Genomic DNA, 15,893 nt, shown 5'->3' with positions numbered 1-15,893 from the left:
AAGAACAGAGCAGAACTTGGCACAGTCCCATAAGTTGTATTGTCACATCCCTCCCAGGAGTTTGACTTAGGTCCCCATACATAGGTCTTCCTACATGTCAAAGAGCCACTCTCTTTGGTCAAAGGAGCCACTTTCTCAAGTAAAATTTCTCTCACATCCTTCACCCAGTCTCAGTTCCTTACCATCTTCCCTGCATGCATCCTTCCTTCCCATTTCTCACCATCACATCACCACCCATTCCCCTGCCCGCGTATCACATCGGAAATGGTACCTAAAGGCCTTGCAGAACAGAGCGTGGCCCTGTGCAATCGTTGTGCTTTGATCAGTGGCATGCCTTCTTTTCTGTAAACGGATGTAGAGACTGAGCATGGAAACAGCTTCTTTTTCAACATGCATACATCAAGTTTCAGGGCAGGTATAAAAGTCATCTTCTAAGGTTAAAGTAAATCATGTGAAGGACTATCTCTATAAACACCACAAAATCCATGCCAGGCTGTTCAACCATTCTTCTGAAAAAACAAAACAGAGGGCAGCAGCACCACATAACAAATTGAATTTCCCCATGTTGAATTATGCTGTAATTAACCCCCAACCCCATTAAACTAATAAATACTTTAAGAAATCCTCCATTTTTATCAATGTGCACTTTACTTTCTTCTGAGAGTCAGCACTAGTCTTTCAGACTCAGAGCTTTTCCAAACCAATTTAGCCTTGAGGTGGAATGCTGCCCTTAGGGGCCAGAACCAGAAACCAGTAGAAGGACCAAGCTCTAAACGATTTGAAGACTTTTTCCAGTGGTTTCAAGTACCTAAGAGCTGAGTTATTTTGAAAACTAAATCTAAGCAACTCAATGTGAGAAGCTAAACACGTATTTGGACATGTTTGCAAACACAGGCTCCAACCTGTAGCCTGCTGCACAGGAATCAACCTCAATTTGACTCCTGCAACGCAGCAGGGAGGTTCTGAGTTCAATACCATGTACCTCTGAGGGATGAATGAGCTCCAACTCGTGCATGGTATAGAGTAGAGATATGGGGGTTATTAAAGGATTAAGAGAGGGACTGTTGCTCTTTGGCAACCGAAGTGTAAACACACTAGGGAGTGAAGTGAGCTAAATAGCTCAAAGACTAGAGTGCCACTGGAACAAATGGGTATAAACGGGCTGGGAATAAGCATCAGCCAGATGGATGACTCCTAACCTCAAGAATAAGGCTTTGGAAGGACTCATCAGCAACAGTTGAGGACTAGGTTTGATGTAAAGGAGAGAGTCAAGTGAGCAGGGTGAGATTATAGTGATATGCATTTCCAGTTTAGCTGTCCTTTGAAGCACTCAAAGGAAGGACAAGAGCTGGCAGGATAAACACCATTATCAGCCCAGCTAAAAAAGTACCTCAGAACAACTGACACTCTCTGCACCCCAGTGCACCAAAGGCCTGGCATCACTCATGCTGGACCCTCAGATACATGAATGACAGCTCCTCAGAGGAATATAGTGCACTCCTTGCACATGACTGATGGAAACCCAGCCCAGGTGCTGCCTTGTGTCACCTGAGATGTGTCAGTTGGGACATCAGGGAACATACATCACCTTATGACACAGGTTACTTGATTGCAGGAGCTGAGCTGGCTGAGGATGTTGCCCTTTCCCTGTGACAAATACCATGAATGAGTAATTTGCCTTAGCAGTGGTTATGCCATGAAGCAGAACGGTCCTGCTAATTACTCGCAATAAGAACACTCTCAAGACACAATGGCTTATTTGGAAACTCCTGCTGTGGAAAGTTTGCAGAAGGCCTGAATGAAGATCAGTATCAAATAGTGAATTGATGTAATTGGTTCTCCTGCTGAATAGATCCTAAAAAATGTCTGGACCAGGCCAAGCACTGGCCTGGGTCACAGCTTACTGCTGGAGACTTCTTTTTTCTCTGCCTGCCCGCCTGGGACAACGTGGAAATCCTCAAGCTTTTCTTTGTCTTCCTGAATCTCCACCTTGTTCCTCTTGGCCATGATCCTGTTGATTTCCATGAAGGTTTTGTTCTTCGTCTCAGGAACAATAAAGAAGATGTAAACTATAGTGGCGAGGCAGATGGCACAGAAGATGAGGAAGCTGTAGGGACCCAGTCCAGCCTAGGGCAATGAAAGAACACGGATCAGAAGAATACTCCAGTTGTGTACATTACATACATGATTTGGACATGCTGTACCCTGCAATAGCTATTAAAAAAAGCAGCCACAGTGATGTGCACATATTTTAAGTTGAACAACTAGAAGTTAGGGGTGGTTCTAGATTCTGTCTTCTCATATCACCACCATGGATTTATTGGAAACCACCATGGATTTACTGGAAAAGGACAGTGAGGGTCCATTACATAAATCAAACTAAACTCACCAGCCACCTCTGCACAGGCTAAAATCAGCAAGTGTAGCAACTTATGGGTCACTACTGCTGGGGATCAGTTTGAACTGGTGACCTAGAGATCAAGAGCTAAAATTGGCTAAAATGGAAGATGGGGAATTTGCAATCTTTTCCGTGCGCCTGAATTCAGGATCAGACATTCACTTGGAAAAACAACTGCTTTCTTTTAAAGCACATGCAACAGACAGATGTAATAATAATAAGAAAATATTGATTAACATCAGTTTCTTGCCCTTAATATATAATCCTGCATACAGGCGCTGGGAACCACCTTGGGCATTTACAGCTCTCAGGATTAAAAAGGCTCTCTGTAAGAACACAGGGGTGAAGACACTAACTTTAAGCTGAAGTCTTGCCCTGTCATGGGATTGCATCTTACCTCCATGTAGAGGAACACAAGCCCCACGGTGAAGTTGCATAGCCAGTGCACAGACCCACCCACCATGAACGCTGCAGGCCGGGATGACTGCAGGAACATCTCGGTGATCATCACAAAGGGAATTGGACCTGGAAGGTAGGTGCATGTTCGGAAACCCCAAAGGCAATTCCCCCGCTCCGAATTCCTAGATTACACTATTAATTTCAGTGGCAGGCAATGGTTTCTAAACTACTAGTGTTTAGAAACACCCAGTAACTCAAATAAGGGATTAAATAAAAAAAAAAAAACAAACCCAAACCCAAACACGGAGCAACTAAATTACTTTCCTATGCTCACACACAGCAATCAACCTCTTCCCTCCTATGGCGGCACCTTAGCCATGAACGCATCTCCTGCACAAATTGTAAAATAACGTTGATAAACACAAAGTGTCTCTCCAGAGAGCACCCTATGAGCAGCAACTAAGCAAGCAATTGCTTCTTAAAAAAAGAAAAAGAGAGAAACACCCCAACACATGCAGGTGTTGGAAAAATGACTCGTGGAACAAGCCCTCAGGCCTGTGCCCTGCACTGCTGCCCTGTGGCATGGTGAAGCAGAAACAGATCATTTCTCATTAACAGGGTGAGGCCACAGGTCCAGCTGGCCTGGTGGTCTCCCTCCAGCAACCTCCCCACCCCTGTGCTTGAATCTGCCTGATGGCATAAATGGAAAAGGAAAGGTTATATGTAGCTCCATCTGCCAGTGAAACCTCTACAAGAGTTTCAAAACCACATTGCTGCATCCAGCAAGGGTCTGGCAGGGCTTTCCAAGCTAGGCAGACAACTCTGCCACACTAAGAAGCTGACTCAGGACAAAGCCTTTGCAATGTCCACATCTATCTGCACATCTCCTTTCTGCAAAGTGATGTGCAGGGCCACACATATAATCTGAGTTGCTTATAATCTGACTCATTGCCTATAGATGCAAGCGTGCAACATCTCTGCCCAGCTGGTAGGGCTCACTACCTCAGCGTAGTTTTTTTCCAGATCTTACTGGGGGAAATCTCAGGCACGAGCACAATTGTGCCTTTGCTTTTCCTCTTGAAAGCCATATGCTCCCCTGCCTCACCGACACAGCCAGCAAATCACTGGAACCTAAGCTTAGCTGACAATCAACAAGGTGCGTGGCCACACAGAGAAGAAATTCTATCTCTTTGGGTTAGCTCCACAAAGCTTTTGATTTGAAATTCAGCATAACACTTGGCTTTACCCAGCCTGTGGAGGAGACTGGACTAAACTGCATACTTACTGGGTCCAATCGCATGCCCGATGATGTAAACAATGACACACGCTATGCTGAGGTAAGACATCCATGAGACAGTGGTCTGTGAAGAATTTAATCACGGGTTAGATGTGGTTCCTCTCTGAACATCACCAGCACATTCAAGGCACTATTTGTAGTAAGATTTGAAGGCATTCTAAAGCCAGTGTCACCCTCCATCGCCAGATATGTCCATACATAGCCACGAAAATCATAGCCCGGGTATGACACTTGCTTCCAACAAATGGATGTAATGGGTATTATGAACATGATATACTGGAAGTAGTATTCAGACAAGCAGGATCACAGCTTTTCCTGGGTTTACTTTCGGTAGATATACAAGAAGAGAAAGCTTTCACTCTGTCCCCTCCCAGCAGGGTGTAGAAGCAGCGTCAAAATATACCAATGGCCTGTTCCCTGGACGGTCCAGAAATGCATGGGTAGGATCATCCGAGTCATTCAACTACACACCTGGAGACTGAGGGCCAAAGTTAACACTGCACAGGAGACACAGCACAGTCCAAAGCCAGCAAGGAGAAGGATTCTCCTCCCCAGGGATTCCACAATGAAAATCTGAAAGAGACAAAAGAGGGTGAGACACCAGGCACCTGGGGCACAGCACTTCTTAGTCCAGAAAAATTTATTAAGGTAGCCTTTGTCTTTTAAGAAAGTCAGTGAAATTTGCACCATCAACTGATGATGGATTGTGGGCATGAAGTCACCCAGGAACTGCAAAAAGCTGGATGTGTCAGTAACCCTGAGAGAACAGGCAGGCCATTCCTCAGTACCCAGTCCAGCGAGAACTGCGTGGAGGCCCTGCATGGTAACACTGGACAGCAAAGGGAGGCCATATCCTGGAGACCAGAGATTGAAAACTTCTGAGGCATGCGAGAAATCAGCATGATGAATCACTTTAACACAGCTGCCTTCAACCAAGGGACACTGCAGGGCATCTATTGGGACACTGCCGGGCATCTACTGGGACACTGCAGCTCACAGTAGGTGTAAATAACATAACCTAATTTAAACAGTGACAGACAGGGGAGACTGGACAAGCTAGAACTCAAAGAGCCTCAATAGAAACTTACAGCAAGCAAAGTCATGACGACATTGATGGCACCTATCGACACAGTGACATATTGAACATTGTTGCTGTCCACACCTGCCGACTGGAAGATTCTGTCTGCATAGTAGAAGACCTGCAGCAAAACCACAGCTCTGTTAATACGTGGCCAAAGGCAGAACACACAAATCCCATTTGGGCTGCTTTTACATCCTGAACTGGTGCACAGAAGCCCAAGAACCGAATTCTTTCATTTCCGGAGACATTGGTGTTTGGATCCAGGCACAAGCACCTTACTCTAAAAATGTCCAAACCATCCTTAACAGGACAGCTTGACTCTGTATCTAGTACATGTGTGTACTGGATTTGGCCAGGGTCAACCCACCACAATGTGATGCAGAACCAGTGTCCCTGATGAAGGGGTACTCGTGTGTCCTAGGTTCTAGCTCCTGTGTCAGCACTGCCCCACATCATCCACGCTAAAGTCCCATCCCTTTATTACTCACCACACTGGCCTTTCCCACACGCCTTCCCACTCACCGCATTAACCCCAGACAGCTGCTGGCCCATCATCATGACAATGATAGAGATGAGCTGCCATCGCAAGCCTCTGAAGGTGCACAGGCTGAGTACAGAGAACTGTCCCTCTTCTTTTTCTGACCGGTCTTCTTGGCGCATTTCTTCCATCTCATCACCCACATCATCCCAGCCTCTCAGCTTCTGCAGAGCTGGTTGGGAGAGGAAGGCAAGTTATAGACCCCAGAGAACAGGTCTACAGTGAGGTCTCCTGCTTCAAATCAAGTCAGAACAATATGGGCAGCAGTGCTTCCACAGTGGGAAGTCAGGGATTCACATATGCAGAAAAAGGAGCAGTGTTGCAGGAATTCCATCCACCAGCAACACATCAGTGAAGAACTTCACACTCGCTTCCTTCACTGTTGGTTGCTGTCAGTCATGCCCCACAGTCTGATCTATCCCATTCCACCTCCCCTTTCATTAAAGGATGATGCTGTACCTTGCCGTGCTTGCTCTTCATTGCCCTTTTGTATCAACAGATACCTGGGACTCTCAGGGAAAAAGGGCAATATAAGGAGCTGAATCAGTGACGGGATCCCAGTGAGCCCCAGCAGCACAGGCCAGCCTGCAACAAGTGAGACAAGATGACAACTGTGAGAAATCTTTCCCCAGTGGGGCCCACCGAAAAGTCCTGAGACAGGGCTTTACCTTTGGCATTCCCAAGGATGGTGTTGAGACCAAGAATCTGAGCTACAAGGATCCCAAGGGTGATGAAGAGCTGGGGTATTACCCCAATAGCACCTCTCAGATTTTTGGGGGACATTTCTCCGAGGAACATGGGAACCACATTGGAGGCCAGACCTAGTAGTTAGAGAACAATGTTAGACACGCAGCTGACATCAGCACACTCACCATCTTCAGTAAGATGCCTTTTTCCTACGTGAGAACCAAAGTGATCCCTGCTGGACCACAGGACATACGGAAACCTCATACTCAAACCCTTCTGCTCCAGCTGCAGATTTAATGTCATCTTCCAGCCAGTGAATAAGCTATGTTTTCCTCACTCTTCAGTGGAACATGGGACAAAAAAGAACACATGGCATTGGTTCACTCAATAGGCGGAGAGGTACAAAAATCCATCACTGCATCTGGTGGCCAGGAATCTAGGAGCCGTTAGAGAAAGAAGTTTGTCCCACTACCTCTCTCTTCATAAGTAACTCTATCCCTTTGCCAAGGCTGTCAATATTACACTCACATATCTTAAACTTAAGGCAGAAATAATCTCTGTGGCTAAGCTGCAGAGGCATTCCCACGCTGCAGTTCAAGGAGCCTGGACTGTTTTACCCATTTCAACTGAAATACAGTTGGGTACAGGGAATACAGAAAACCAACCATGTTCCTTGGGTGGGCCTTGGGAGCGCAAGTTGCCCACCTTTGGTGCTTTGAAGGTCTAGCTTGCTAACTGCTCAGCAGCAAAGCATTTTAGGAGTCCAGAAAGGCTAATGGTAGCCTGTCTTGCCTACAGAGCTGGCAGATGATTTGGGGGCTCTCAGTGTTCATTTTCCTATAAGTAGCTTTCTCCCAGCAGTGTCTGCTAAGTACTTCAACACAATACATGCAAAGAAAAATTGTGTGCTACTTCAGGTTTGGAAACAAACTCAGAATGTAAGGGAGGAATTTCTACTTCCTCTAAAACAAGAAAAGAAATCAGTATCCAAACAGGCTGACCTGAGGGTGGGAGGATGCATCTTCTTGCTGGCTTTTAAAAATTCATTACTCCTTTAATTGCTCAGTAACACTTTGCAGAGCACTTTGCTGGTTTGACATCTCTTACAGGTGGCATGCTGGAATAGGTATTTCTACTCTAACAGGACGCAGGTTATTTTGAGGAACATTGCATGGTTACCCACAGCAACCCCAGAGAGCGGCCAGCTCCCCATGCTTACGCTGTAAATCCTGGCATGCAAACCCCAGATTCCTGGAGTCAAATGACCACGAGACTCTTATCTTACATTTCTAAAGTACCTAGCCTTCAGAAGCTTGGAGTTACGAAGATGACCAAGCTGTTACCTGAAAGCCAAAAGGCATGGAAACAAGTATTAAAGCAACTAGAAAACGTTTTAAGATTAAACTCATGAGGTGTAGTGTTTTAAGTTCACACGATAATTAGCCTTTTAATTGCCCAGATTAAAACATGCTAGCAGTGACTCCTGGACGACTGCATTCAAGTAACAGTGGCTTTCTAACTGTTCAGACCTGTGCTGATCAAGCCCTGTCACAGAGGGGCCTGGCACACAACAGGGCTGCCAACCTTGCCACCAGCACCAGCGCTGCCCTTTGGCGAGGAAACGCGACGCTGGATGCTACCGGCGCCTAGCGCGGGCTGCCTTGGCTCGGCAGCTTCCCTCCCCAGACGCAGCGTCCACAGTTCAAGCGAGGTCAGGCTGTGAAGGGCAAGTCAGGGCAGCCAGTCCAGATTCTTTTGTCAGTTATTTATAACTGCGAAGAGGGATCACACTTAACAGGTCCCTTAGTATTTACTCAGAGAACCAATGCTAAGAGCAGTTGCCAGGCTTAGGAGAGTCAAAAAACAAAACAAAACCATTAGACTAGATAAATTTCCTGTCTTAGCTCACCAATTGCTGCGTGTTACAGACCAAATTGTTTTCCTCTCTCAGTTTCTTGTTTTCTCATTTTATCCTCATATGATATCCCAACTCACTGATAAACCACGCAGCATGTCAGTCTCGCCAGCCCAAAGCCAATTAATTGTCATTAGGGCCCTCATCACCCTGGCTCTGCAGACGCTCAGTACAGTACTGCACGGGGTACCCCGCCATTCTGGGTTTCTCTTTGTTCCATATTACTGTAGCTCTCATAGGGCCACTTCTACCAGCAAGTCACATACACCCTGCTCCTCGGCTTCCCACTGTCTTTGCAGTAAATCTAGTGGTTCTGAACCCTTTGCTCTCCCTTTTAATATTCTTATTCTCCCACAGGAAGAACAGTCAGTTCCAAGACTGGATTATTGGATCTTGCATTGTCTCCAATGACTTTGGCGTCGAAGGATTATTCTGTTTCCGATGATATTAAAAGGAGAAAAAAGCCGGGGGGGGGGGGGGGGGGGGGGGGGGTGTGAAGCTAGGCTATCTGCTTTAAGATGTCTGGGAAAACTGATTATCATCATCATCAGGTTCCTGGCTGCTGGATTTCAGTGCCTAGCAGATGCTTATTACAGATGACAGCTGCATCTAGACACACACCTCTGTACGTCTGAAATTCCAGCCTCACTGCTGTTGTTTACTAGAGATCTTCAGTACTTCTGCAACATGCAGATGACAACCCTTAGTCAAGTAAGTACAGCATTGTTATGCAGAAGTATGGCTAAAATGTGCTACCTGTGAAACAATCTGTTGCGAGAATAAAAAACCTTTACGTAGCCAAGGATGTATTTATTGCTCTCCCTTTACCATCCAGCCTCTTGCTTACCAGCATATATTCCCATGATAACACGTGAAACGATGATTACTTCAAAGGTTTTTGCTAGCTCTGAGGTTCCCATAAGGATTGCAGCAGCAATGGAGAAGAAGTTATTTATCAGCAAAGTGCCCTTTCTGCAAAGTAATAGAGAAGGAGACAGATTCAATTTAATCTTTAAGGCCCCAAGAGCAGATAGAGATACCTCTGTGTTACACTGTCTAAAACTCAAATGAATCACTATCCCAAAGACTAATCAAAGATAAGTGGTGATTGTCCCATTTTTCCTGCAGGGAATGAAGGCTTCAAGAAAGAACTGGAATTTCTCAGGAAACCTGAGCAGCAGAAGCTGGGCCTGATCTGGGATCCCAACCCAGGACTTTCATCATTGCTCTCTACCTGGCTCAGTGCCCAGCACGCAGGCTGGCCTTGACCCTACTGAAACCATATAAATTCTTCTGCAGGTGGGATACAACATGTATTGCTGAGTCCAGCAACTAATCACCGGCCCATCTGCCTTACAATCAAGGTATGTGTGACACAGTCATGCTCCTGATGGCCTTGGTAAGCTGGAGTGACCGGTCAGGCAAGTCTTATCTGAACCCAGCAAAGTGTTGGTGAAGGATGTTAATGACCACTGTCACGTACCGGCCGCAATTGTTCACCAGAGGCCACACCATAAGGGACCCAAACAAGCCACCCAGAGGGTACATGGACACAGTAAGAGACCAGAGCAGCGTCTGGAAGCCACTGTCCATAGGTACACCATTCCTGTTGAAGTAGGTTTGGTTGTAAAAGTCTTGCATGTACTGGAATGAAACACAGAGCATGTTTAGCACAGTAAGTAAAATGTTCATGGTGCAAAAGCTAGTTAACAACAAATGCCATAAAACTTTACACAAAATGTCTTGATAAAAACCAGAATGGCTGAGTTGGAAAATGGGTGCAGGAGAGGGATGGAGAAGCCCGGACTAGATAACTGTTACTACAAGTTATCCTGCCTTACCTCATTTCCAGAAGGGAAGGCACTCCTCACACCCCATCTCTCCCAGGCACAAAGTCCAAAGAGTATTGTTACACCCCTTAACAGCCCCTTTCCTTTCCAGGGAACCACTTCTCACCAGGTGCCCAGCGATTCAAAGTACAGAGAAGAACAAGCACCGGCCCACAAACACCCGTAATCTACTGTTATGCTCCTGCCTTGTTTTGTTTGTAAACCTACTCCTAGGTCACGGTCCATTCCACAGTCCAACCTACCGGGGCTGGAGAATTGATCACAGACACGTTGTAGCCGTACTGGAAAGAAGATCCAAATGCAGATATCAGTGCTACCAGTGCAAGCAAAAGTGTCATTTTCTGCAGAGGGGAAAGAAAACACACAACCACCACCTTAGAAGCAGGTTTGGCTTTTATGCATAAATGGCATTCAGTAGAAGTAAATAAATACCCTAAGACCTGCCTTCTGTGTTTTTCACTTCATGTTACTGTATAAAGAAAGCCCAATGGGTTGTTTTCATTGTAACTTGTTTTGTTCTGCTTGATTTGCACATAGGCATTACAGTAATTGATTCTACTCTTTCCTGGTACTGATGGCATCACTTGGATGATGAATAATTTTTAAGTTATCGTTCTTAAAATACTACCCCGCAGGGGAAAAAGTTGTACGCAATTATTCTTTTTCCAACATGCAAATTGGCTAGTGAAATAACACAGGATATTGGCACAAGAAAGCTTTAAAAAGAAGAGATTTTGCATGAAGTGGCAAAAATCCCTTTCCTGTTCCTTTGTTCTGTTTTCACATGCTGGCTTGTTCAGCCTCCCACATTTCAGGATCAAGCTGTTTATGGATCTAATCCGATTGCCACTGAAGCCAATTAGAACTTATCCAAGTAGCTCAGTTGAGGGCTTGGCTGCGGGGTATAAGAGCAGCACTTTGCAGCTAAGAGAAGGGTGAAATTGCCACCTGGAGTAGGATCAAACACAGCCACGTTTGTGGGTATGCAGGCCTCAGGGTTACAAGCAACTCACTTTTCGCAACAATTTAGCTGCTATTCAGTCCCCAGGCTGGCCCTACTGTGTTGACTGAGCTGGTTTGGGTTTTGTTGGTTTGTTTTTTTTTTAATAGCTCATTACTATATTTCATTGCTGCTACATCAACACAGTAATTTTTCATTCAGACACATATAATTTTGTCACCATCATTTGCCTTAATGTCTGCAAGGTTTTATGTCCCAACACTCAACTCTGGTCCCACATGAAGTTATCTGTCATTTCTCTAACTGAACATTTGTCCAAATAGCTGCTGGCACTCCTTATATTCCTCAGAAGCGCTAGCAGCTCACCTCCAGAGATCTGCAGAGTTTAAGGCACTGCAGGAGATCAAAATTCAAGTCAATCTCAGCGTAAGGATCAGGAGGAAGCTGAGGCTTCCAGCTACATTTTCTAGGAGTAGACTGTTGACATTCTCACATTGGTGATGAAAAACAGGCTGCCTTGCTCTCATTAAACAAATCCCAGGAGCTCAAAAGAGCCACTGGTGTTAATTATTCACATTCAGCACTTTTAGGAAAACCTCTGGCATTGTGTTGTGCAAGATTCCACAAAAATGCTGCTGTGAAAGGCAGTCCCCATCCAGAAGCATTTGCAGCCTAAAACTGATTAGAAAGTAGGAAAGAGAAGTGACACACAGAAGGGGAAAGTCACACAGAAGTTACATGGTAGGTCAGCTGCAGACAGAGAAAATTATGAGACTCGGTGCAACACTACACTGCAGACAGACAAAAACTTGGTTCAAGACCATACGCATCTCCGCTCTCCCTGTGAGATCGGTTGTGGATAAGTTAGCCCAAAAGATCTTGGTCTTCTTCCTCTACAAGCACCTGCAGATACAGCTTGCTCTGTATCTCTGGGGGAGGCTGAAGTTGGGAAGTATAGAGTCCGGCATACTTACGCCCTTTGAGTCTTCATTGTAGTCAGAGCTCTCCTGCTCCTCTCCTTTCAACTTCATTTTGGTGGTTGAATCACCGATGCCGAGTACAGGCTTTTATAGCCAAAACAGACAATGCAGGGATGGAAATGCCCTGCACAGAAAATCCCCCTCCGTAACTTTTCAGAAAACATCCAATCAACGACAAGCTCTATCAGCCAAAGTAAATTGCTGCTGTCTGATCATTCCCCTACTCTGAACGACTCCCTCGTGTCTTCTCTTCCTTCGCCTTGTTCAAGTCTGTTGCTGCTAGGTCAGATGTTCTTTTGCTAGATCCTGACCCAAAAGAGAGGTGCCACCTAGCTGCAGGGGAAATGGCTCATCTGTCCAACTAGGAGGAGCAGACTTATCGCAAAAGCTGCTGTGTGAGCTGTTTTCCCCCAGCTATATACACATGGGCAGCTGTGGACAGCGCAGCTGGAGAGGCTGCCCGGTGACTGCCGCATTCCGGGGAAAATGGGGCATTCTGTGGGAGCAGCCTTGGCAACGATAGCCACAGCGATAAAAACTGAACCGTATTAACCCTCCTGTAGCCACAAATTGCATTATCTGCCCTTGGGCCAAAATACTGCTCATTGTCCTACCTTGCACAGACCAACTTGCTCAGGGCACTTTCGCAGTTCACAGAGAACAGGTTCATCCTGTCAGGTTTGTGTTTTTGACAGCACACAGAAGACACTGTTTTCCCACCAAAGCACATTAGTTCCTTCCTCTCTACATGCAAGGTATACCACGTGTTGCTGGCTTAGCATTAACCTCCTATGCCATGAGACTACTTGAAAGAGTACTGGACTTCGTTAATAGTCGACTACAATTTAGTCTAGAGTTTATCAGAGAAATGCAAAGTTCAGATATCTCCAGCAGCTGGAGAAACTGGAACCAAACCTTGTTGTTATTGGTCCATCTGTCTTTAACAGCCAGCATAAAAAAAAAAATGCATCCTCTTGAGCAACAGGAGCTGTTCATGTGCCTTGCATGCATTCTTTGACTGGTTGCAGCCTCCCTTCCTCCAGGTGAAAGCATCCTCCTCTAAGAATAGGAAGGGGAACAGAGCCCTGTTGCTTTCAGGGTAGTGGAACTTAGTCCCTAGACTTCTTGTCATTTGTCTTTTATTGCATTTGGTTTAAGTTAACATCCTCAAGGATGCTGTTTGCTAGGATATCTTGACAGTGGGTCACGCCTCAAGAACACTCCTGTCTCTTTCAGGAATTATTCCTGCTTCAGTCGCACCTATCACATGGTGTCTTACCTGAAGAGAGATGCAAACCAGAATATTCATTTCACCCATAACTCCTCTTTCGCTACCTTCCTCTGCAATCCCATTGAGAGACTGTAGCTAGCTGGCACTAACAGAGACACTCAGAGCTAGCTCAGCTTTTCCCATGCTGCCTTCAAACATTGCTCAAAGCACCCCAAACCGAATGGGAGAGGTCATAACCCACCCAGCAACTAGTTTAGTTCTCACTTTCACAAATCTTTGGCTAGAAGAGGGAAAATGGAAAGTGAGCCATTGAATTTGCAAGGAGGACAAACTTCTTGCATGAAAATCCTGTTCTTTAAAGGCAGTATCATTCTTCTGGGAGCTCTTGGCAGAATGGCAGCCACTTTGATGCTCAGTAATTATAAGAAAGGAGAATTCTCTATCATGGTCTTTAAATTCAATCCCTGAACTTGAAGAAATAATCTTGACACACACAGAAATCAAACAGGACATGTATGTTTGCCATCAGAAATCCTTCATCAGAGTAAATATTTGCTTATGGCAGCAGAACACTTTGAATATTTGCCAATCACAGCAAGAATCTCGTAACAACATCCATAAGGTAGTAATTGGCACCAGGATGATCTTGGAAGAGGGAGACAGGATGGTGAATGAACTTCTCCTTGGACTTTCAGAGCAGTTGCAGGGGTACAACTTCTTCAACAGCTGAGATCCTGTTGGACTTGGGCAAAGAACAGAGCCAGTAACAAGTAGAGAGAGCAAATTTTACAGGCATTTTACAAGCACATTTTCAACTTCAGCTACAGCACATATTAAGCTTCTTGTATTTGCCCTTCACCCCAGAGTGCATTTGCCTGAAGACATTAACTCAGTTCTGTATCTTCTCTCCTCTGCACTTGTCCACCACAGGGTAAGAGTTCCCATGCACGTGTGCAGGAAGCCATTTACACTCAGCCCAATTGTCTGGGCTCAAAGCTGAATCCTATGAACCCCTGATATCTTTGGCAAAAATAATTAAGAGGGGCAGCTTAGTTTCCAGGAGAATAAATCTGCTGGAGAACATTAGCAGTAAGCTATAGAAAAGCGATGGTTAGATTAGGAGCTGGCAGTGAGCCATACTGCAGTACGCCGATTGCAACGCTTCCCGTGAGGAGACTTATTAGGAGACATGCCACAGTAAATGCCCAAAAAAGTGACATTAGCAGCCTTTTCACCTGCATTTTGGGAAGGAATTGCATGTTCAGTCAAGGTTAATTCAACATCACATGTAGTCTTGAGCTACAGCTGGGGCCTCAAGGTGAAACAATAATTTAAGTAACAAATGATCTGCCTGCAAGTAAGTCATATACAGATACTGCTTTATCAGCTGCATAAATGGCTTCCAGCCGAGTAGAGTAAGAGGTAGATATGGCAGTCTGACCCCCTAGCAATAGGAAAGGGGACTGCTGGATAAATAAGGACACTCTGCAGGTAAACAGTAGCAGACATGAGGCTCTGGAACTAAGAAATGAGACCCTATTTTCACTGCACAAAGGCAATGCTAGGTAGCATCCTGCCACCTCCTTCTTTTTCCATTGCTGGCCTCAAAGACCACCTCAGAAGAGCCCCAGCCACACAAGACACATCCCCAAAATAAAAACAAGGGAGTAGACAGATCTGTAAACTTACCATATCATGGTCTGGTAAGTTGGTCTGGGAACTGCCTAATCCTTTCTCTATTGCCAGGGTTGTGCGACCCAGAAGATGTTTCAGAAAGGATTGAAATGCTTGGATATTAAATTGCCATCTGCACTTTGTTCAGCAGATGCACCTGACTGTCAAAAATACCCACACTGCCTTCTTGGACTTCAGTGGGTTCATTTTTCTGTCCAGGACAGAAATACCAACTGTGCCAGCTAAGACCTTCGCCAGCTCATGCCACTCTGCATTGATTTCTGCGGTTCCCTATAGGGTTGCACGGACTACAAGATACACGGAATTCGGTGCAGTAGAACAGACACTCACACTGCTTCTAAGTAGCAGGAGTGACTTGTATTATGCAACCGTAACTCTTAAAAACATCAGGTTTGGCAGCATTAGAGTACTCTGGTGTCATCTCTGTAATTGTTCTTCATGATGAAAAGAGAAGATAGTAGTGGCACAACCAGAGATTACTTTTCTAAGATGCTCCTCTGCTTTAGCAACAAGATTTGTCTTTTTCTTGCAAATGGGTGGTTTGTTAAACACACAGCTTCTAGGTTTAAAAGTAAAATTGACATTGCCCAAATCCTCCTGTCCTACAGAACCTTGGTTCACTCCTAGAGCCAGGGATCATCTTGCACAATTAGACTCAAGTCTTGGGAAGAAGACAAAGGGGGAAAAAAAGAGACCAGGATTTTGCAATGATCAAATCTGTATCATCAGTACTGATAAGTAATATAACAGTAGTGACAGTATGGTGAGTTCACCTCTCACTTATACAAGTTCTAACAGACTCCTGCCTGGGGAAGGAGCTTGGGCAAGCACCCTCCAGTCATTACAACCCTTTGCTCTTTA

At 45.3% G+C, this 15,893-nt stretch overlaps 1 protein-coding gene across 1 annotated transcript; it reads right to left on the bottom strand.

The window, feature by feature from the left end:
• Positions 1–1,893: 1,893 nt before the first annotated feature.
• LOC104037585 (solute carrier family 2, facilitated glucose transporter member 5) lies at positions 1,894–12,157 on the bottom strand. Its single transcript, XM_009491588.1, has 12 exons — positions 12,101–12,157; positions 10,408–10,506; positions 9,799–9,959; positions 9,163–9,287; positions 6,382–6,534; positions 6,173–6,298; positions 5,698–5,885; positions 5,183–5,293; positions 4,566–4,667; positions 4,083–4,158; positions 2,796–2,923; positions 1,894–2,127 (listed from the first exon to the last, which is right to left on the bottom strand). The coding sequence occupies exons 1-12, from the start codon at positions 12,155–12,157 to the stop codon at positions 1,894–1,896; spliced, it is 1,560 nt and encodes a 519-aa protein (XP_009489863.1).
• Positions 12,158–15,893: the final 3,736 nt, after the last annotated feature.

Source organism: Pelecanus crispus, chromosome 15 (assembly GCF_030463565.1).
Source record: "Pelecanus crispus isolate bPelCri1 chromosome 15, bPelCri1.pri, whole genome shotgun sequence".
In the NCBI taxonomy this organism is placed as follows: Eukaryota; Metazoa; Chordata; class Aves; order Pelecaniformes; family Pelecanidae; genus Pelecanus; species Pelecanus crispus.
Note: the sequence above shows the minus strand (reverse complement) of the source record. Positions and strands in the feature narration are given on the sequence as shown.